At 43.2% G+C, this 7,098-nt stretch overlaps 1 protein-coding gene across 1 annotated transcript in view; it reads left to right on the forward strand.

Moving 5' to 3' along the window:
- Nucleotides 1-3,516, forward strand: part of LOC101848387 (synaptotagmin-7) — a gene marked incomplete at its 5' end in the record, with an annotated part of 8,007 nt that extends 4,491 nt beyond the window's left edge. Inside the window, 1 exon segment of the mRNA XM_013088668.2 lies at nt 2,119-3,516. Coding sequence (XP_012944122.1) covers nt 2,119-2,423 — 305 coding nt within the window.
- Between the last annotated feature and the right edge of the window lie 3,582 nt (nt 3,517-7,098).

A 7,098-nucleotide genomic window follows, 5' to 3' on the forward strand; every position in this document is an offset into this window, starting at 1 on the left:
CAAACACTAGCGCGCACATTCCTTTCCTTTCATACCCTAGTGCTCCTGCCTCCACGCGTCATAAGTGGGTCTCGTGATTATGTTCCATACAGCACAAGCAGCTTCTTTCAGGATTCTATCAAAAGGTTGCTTTTTTAGTAGCTTTCAAAAATATTGCTTTATTATTTTTAGTAGTGTGCGTGTGTGTATGTGTGTGAGTGTGTGTGTCCCCGCTTCCCTGTGTGTGTGTCACTGCCTATCGTGTGAGAGAGAGTGTTTGTGCGTGAGTGTGCGTCTGTCTACGTCCCTGTGTGTGCCTCTGTGTGTGTGTGTCTGGATGTGTGTGTATGTGTGTGTGTCTGGATGTGTGTGTATGTATGTGTCTGTGTGTATGTGTGTGTGTGTGTGTATGTGTGTGTGTGTGTGTGTGTGTGTGTGTGTGTGTGTGTGTGTGTGTGTGTGTGTGTGTGTGTGCTGGTATGTGTGTGTGTTTTTTGGCGTCTGAAATTCATTCCGCATACATATTTTTTCATTTGTTAATCCAGTTTCTGGCTTGAATATTCCATGCTTAAAGTTGTCTGATTGAATAATCAAATCTTTTGAAGCCAAATTGTTGTCTGTTCTTTTGAGGCCATGTACCTCTGTCTTTTTTTTTTAATCAAAATCTCAATCATCCCTTCGTAATCTTATTTTGTTGTACATCACCTATCCTGTCTCCGGCAGAAAAATATATAATTTATGCAACTATATTCATACACGACCAAGCGCCATTTGATTTTTATTAGGCCTAATATATTGTGGTTGGTTCATTAGTTCGTTCTATTGTTCGTTTGTTCGTTTGTTTGTTTGTTTGTTTGTTTGTTTGTTTGTTTGTTTTATATTTCCTCTCTCTTTTAAAATGTTCTCCCCGCCAATTCCATTTCCCCTTTCCCAGCATAAGAAACGCTTTCGTTCACAAACAAAACTGTTATGATAACTTTTGTTGTGGATGGTTGGAGGGTGCCACTGGTAGGTCCTACTTCTTTGCTTTCCCTGTGTTATTTCTGTCTGTGTGGGTGGTTGGAGGGTGCCACTGGTAGGTCCTACTTCTTTGCTTTCCCTGTGTTGTTTCTGTCTGTGTGGGTGGTTGGAGGGTGCCACTGGTAGGTCCTACTTCTTTGCTTTCCCTGTGTTGTTTCTGTCTGTCTCTGTCTGTCTCTGTCTGTCTCTGTCTGTCTCTGTCTGTCTCTGTCTGTCTACTTTTCCCCAGCACTAAATAACTTTTATTCTGTCCATGTTTTTGCTTCTCTGTACTCAAACAAACAAAACAAAAATAGCTTCTATTGTATCTAACTCCCAGCCTCTGTCCCCACAGATCCGTACATAAAGATATGTTATATCTCACTCTCACTCTCGGTCCCCATAGATCCCGATTGATAACTTCTGTTGTAACTCCCACCTTCCATCTTCACATATAGCTTCTGTTATTTATCGAACTCTCCCATTCTGTCCTCACAAACAGTTTTGATTCCTACGTGAAGATCTGTTATAATATCTTACACCCCCCCCCCTCCCTCTGTCCCCACAGATAACCCCTGTTATATCTAACTCTCCCCGTCTATCCCCTCAGATCCCTATGTAAAGATCTGTTATGTCTCACCCCCACTCTCTGCCGCCATAGACTTTAGATAATTTCTGTTTTAACTAACTCTCCCCTTTGTCCTCTCAGATGGCTTCTAGTATATCTCAACCCCACCCACTGTCGTCACAGACTGTATCTCACTCTCACCCTCTATCCCCACAGACCACCTCTGTTATATCTAACTCTCACCCTCTGTCCCCACAGACCACCTCTGTTATATCTAACTCCCACCCTCTATCCCCACAGACCACCTCTGTTATATCTAACTCCCACCCTCTATCCCCACAGACCACCTCTGTTATATCTAACTCCCACCCTCTATCCCCACAGACCACCTCTGTTATATCTAACTCCCACCCTCTATCCCCACAGACCACCTCTGTTATATCTAACTCTCACCCTCTATATCTGACTCTCCTATTCTACCCCCACAGATCCGTACGTAAAGATATGTTATATCTAACTGCCACCCTCTGTCGTCACAGACTGTATCTGACCCCCACTCTCTGTCCCCACAGATCCGTACGTGAAGATCTGGCTGTCGTACGGAGCCGCGAGAGTGGAGAAAAAGAAGACCAACATCAAGATGCGAACCCTGAACCCCATCTACAACGAGTCGTTCATCTTTGACATTCCCTGGGAGAAGGTTCGAGAAGCCACCTTGGAGGTGAGCGTGATGGACTTTGACAAACTGGGGAGGAACGAGCTGATTGGTCGTGTCATCCTGGGTTGTCGGAGCGGACCAATGGAGACGCGCCACTGGAACGACATGGTGGCCAAGCCAAGGCAGCAGGTGGCGCAGTGGCACTTGTTGAAAGACTAGACCCACGGGCGGCCAGCTTGGAACCCGGGCTCTCCGCAACTGTTCCGTGGAGACCCAGATCGAGAAATGAACCGCCTTTGATCTCGCAGTGTTAGGGATTTTTTGTTTGTTTGTTTTTTGTTTGTTTGTTTTGGGGTTTGGTTTTTTTTTTGTGGGTTTTTTTGTTTTGGGGGGGGGGGGGTAATCAGATGAATTTTTGTCTTCGAAACGACCTTTTCGGTGTCTGATCTGATTACAACCCAAATGAGTATATCAATATATTTCTCTGTAAAGACGAGATGAATGTCAGTCAAAAGTCAAACTGCAGCATGAAACAATCTAGAGTCTAGATCTGTCCCTGTTAATGTCAAGGCGAGAGAGGTCTCAACTGTGAGACAATCTAGAGTCTAGATCTGTCCCTGTTAATGTCAAGGCGAGAGAGGTCTCAACAGTGAGGCAATAGGCCTAGATTACTGAGAAATAAGTGATGCAACAATCACTGAAAAGCACGCATATACATTTACTTTGATAAACAAGTCTGTAACAGCACATGGGGATTAAGTCGATATGAAATTAGCTCGTTCATAAACAAAGTGTGTGTTTGGAAGTCGTGATAGTAGTGCGTAGACACTTGACACATCTTCGAAAGTACAGCACGACCCTGCTTGTATTTTTCATTACTTTTTTTTCTTTTAGTTTGTGGGGCAAGGGGCATACGTGTTGGTACCTCTGTGAAAATGGAGCCTTTAAATTAAATACAGAGCAGAAATGTAGGCTGCAGAAAATTATTAGTTGGAATCAGGACCTCTTTGTCGCCTTTCCAATAAACACATTACATTATTTCAAGACCGTTTATCTACACGTCGAAGGTGTCTGGCGCTGATGGGTCACGTCCATGCACGCTCATTGTCCAGTAGAAGAAGAAAACTATGCGTAATGTACTCTATTATAGCACCTTTCGAAAAGCTTATTTAAAAGAAAATACAAAGTCACCATAACCTTTTTCGAAACTGCGTGTAATATACATGCAGTGTTCAGTATGTACTACCTTTTGAAAAAGGTTGTTTAAAAACTAAAAAAGGGAAATAGTGAGTCATCTCGTGCGTAAATACAATAATATAAAGGTGTTGTTGCTGGGTTGTTGTTTGTTGTGTTTTGTTTTGTTTTTTGCTTTGTTGTTGTTGTTGTTTTTTAACCAGCTAAGTCTCGCGGTTTTGTACGTGAGTTTGAAGATCACGAAATGTTGAGATCTACTTCAGCTGGATATCTGTACACCTCACAGCATATGTCAGATTAATAAGAAAGGAAACCAAGATGTTTGGGTTTTTAATGTTCAAAAGAAATATCTGTATTTGACCCATCTGCCCCTGACACCGTCGACGTACATAATATATATAATATACTGATTGTCTGCTCTATATAACTTTGAAGTAACATTGTGGACATATTTTTATGATACATTATACTGATGATTGTTATTCTTATGAAGTAACATTGTGGACGTAGAGATCTTATAATGCTGGTGATCTATGTTATGATTATGCAGTGACATTGTGGGATCAAAGGCGACTTATTTCTTCCCCGACAGGCCGCGAGTGGACACCTCTTGTTGTTGATTTTTGCAGAGAAGAAAGGAGAGACTTTGTTGTTCATTTGTTAGTGGTTCGTCCCAACACTACCGTAGCCCTCACACCGCGCTATTCACACCGGTCTGTGTCTAGCCCTCACACCGCGCTATTCACACCGGTCTGTGTTTAGCCCTCACACCGCGCTATTCACACCGGTCTGTGTCTAGCCCACACACCGTGCTATTCACACTGATCTGTGTTTAGCCACGTTCCTGCAATGACCGGGGGACAGGGCACATGCAATAACAATAGTTCTCGATAACACTTCTGTTCATTATGGGGTTTTTTAATATATATATTTTTTTATTTTTTTTTTGGGGGGGGAGGTGTTTACGGTTTGTTTGATTGTTGGGTTGTTTGTTTTTGTTTATTAGTATTGTGTTTGTTTGTTTGTTTGTTTGTTTGTTTGTTTGCTTATGATGGGGGCTTAAATCTAGATCTAATTCTCTTCTTTTCTTCCTTTTTTCAGTACTCTTTGTACTTTATTTGTGATATTGTTATTTATGGCATGTGGCTTTAAAAAAGAGGGGGGAGGGGGGAGTGGGGAGGGGGGAGGGGGGAGTGGGGGAGGGGCTGACGATTTCTCGAAAATCTAAGTACATTTTATGAGGTTTTTTTCCCTATTTCAACTTGCCGCTAGGAGTTTCATGATGTGTATGTATTTACTTTATATGGTCATATTATGGGTTTTGTCGTTAATTTTTCTAATGAATTTTGCTGACCACTGATTTCCATAGACTTGTAGTAGAACACCCTAGACCGTTCACTGTGACGCAACTGTCGTTCACTGCGGTGCGCACCGCTTGACACAACTTGGAGCCAACTGAACGGCAGCAGTGAGGGGACCAAAGTTCCACATTCTCTCTACTGTAACAAGACTGCTAGATGTACTTTGTCCTCAGTGAGAGCACCCATGGTGTGCACGTGTCACAGGAAGACGTTCACAATCACAGCAAACAGGGGCGGCCAGAACAGTGCACGGTCTGGGAGGTTCTATTCCAAGCATTTCGGCACTGTCGCCAGCTATCCACTTAAGTCCAAATTTTGAAACAAGTTTGATTTTTTTCACGCTCCCAAAGCTGTGTCAAAGATACACCGTTCAACATCATCAAAATGCAGTTTATTGCTATGGTCAGGGCTTAATCTTTAATTATTTTTTTTGCTTCTCATGATTCCTGATAGGAACAACACAGCAAAAACTACTGTAGAACACGGATAGCTCGAATTCGTCAGGGCCGGCCGGGGTAGTTCGAGAGATCCGTAGTTTGAGAGATCCGTAGTTTGAGGGAAGGGATATCTTACAAAGATAAAGAAGAAGAAAAAAAAACCGGACCACAGGCACAGTACGGCGGATGCGTGGTTTGGAGTGTTCTGAGTTCGACCTATCCGTGTTATACCGTAGTTATTTTGTTGTTGTTGTTGTTGTTTTTTTTTGTCTCTGATGTAAAAAGTACCTGAACAGACTTAAATGAACGTCTTGCTACACCGACGATGTTACGCCGGTTTCAGACAGCCCGCGACCGTTAGTTAGAACGTGTTATTGCATCTGCTCCTCTCCTCCCAACTCGTTCTGTGTCGTGTCGGAAGCCAGCACACGTCATCTGTCATCTCACCTTGCCCCATGCCGCGTGTTGTCTGTAGTGAGTACATGTGTACCTAGCTGATGGATGGACAAAACACAACACACACACACACGCACACACGCACACACACACACACACACACACACACACACACACACACACAAACAAACAACAACAACTACAACAACAACAACAACAACAGCCCAGGAATAATAAATGGGGAACAATAAATGTTCAGAATTCATAATAATGTTATATATGCATGTAAACTGTGAGTAATGTACGTGTGTCTGTATTTTTACCACAAAGGTCAAGGTCTATTCACCTAGACCAGTGCTTGTCAGCCTGGGGAATATCGCCCACTAGTATCGCCCACTAGTATCGCCCACTGGAATCGCCCACTGGAATCGCCCACTAGTATCGCCTACTAGTATCCACCATAAGTATTGCCCACAAGGATCATGTATAACAAGATAGTTCACTCCTCTCTTTGAGCCAACTAAAGAAGTGTCCTCAAAATTCGGTGACGCCCTCTTCGAAAATGCGCGGACTTTGTGAACAGAGTTACCCTCCTTGTGTGAAAAACAATAAAAAGCGAAACTAACAAACTGTGCTATTCTTATTCTTTTTCTGGAGAAACGAAAGAGAGCTTCAAAACAAAGACTGCAGCGCCATCTGAACCAATGCGTGGACTTCAACGTACACTTTTTTGGCTGAGTGAACAATCTTGTTATGTTCGATCTTTGTCGCCAACTAGTATTGCCCACAAGGTAGTGATTTAGTAACTGTTGATGGGGAGTGGGGACCCTCTAGGCAGTGACAGGAGATAGTTAAATTACCCCGCTTGGTAACAATAAGATTCATACTTACTTACTTGGCTTGAGAATAGGCGTCATTGCAGGCGGCACAATGCCATAGCTGCTCCTTCAACCTCTCCAGGATCTGTGAAAGGGTCTGCCTGCTGATTGTGCCAGTTATCAGCTGGTTGGATATTCTTCTGGCTTTTCCACGCAGGTTGCTGTCTCTCCCCGACCCTCTAGAGACACCAGCTTCCCTTAGTCTTTCCTCTGTGTAATAAGATTCATGAAGGTGGGCAGTAGGAAAACTGTAGCCTCTCAAGTGTGGCAAAAGTAGGCGCTACCTATCACAGGCTGACAAGCAGTGGACTAGAACAGACTGTTTGTGTAGATAATGGTAACAATAATATCATACTGAGTATTGTGTGGTTCAGTGCAGCCTCTCTATAACGACGTCTTCGGGACCAGAGAAAAATGTCTTTATAGAGAGTTGCCGTTATAGACAGGCAGCCAAAAGTTACTAATGATATACAAGGAATAAATCGGGACCTGGGCACCATTTCGCTATACAGAGGATGTCGTTATATCGAAGGTCGTTATAGAGAGGATGTCGTTATATCGAAGGTCGTTATAGAGAGGATGTCGTTATATCGAAGGTCGTTCTAGAGAGGATGTCGTTATATCGAAG

Source organism: Aplysia californica, unplaced genomic scaffold (assembly GCF_000002075.1).
Source record: "Aplysia californica isolate F4 #8 unplaced genomic scaffold, AplCal3.0 scaffold00784, whole genome shotgun sequence".
NCBI classification, from domain to species: Eukaryota; Metazoa; Mollusca; class Gastropoda; order Aplysiida; family Aplysiidae; genus Aplysia; species Aplysia californica.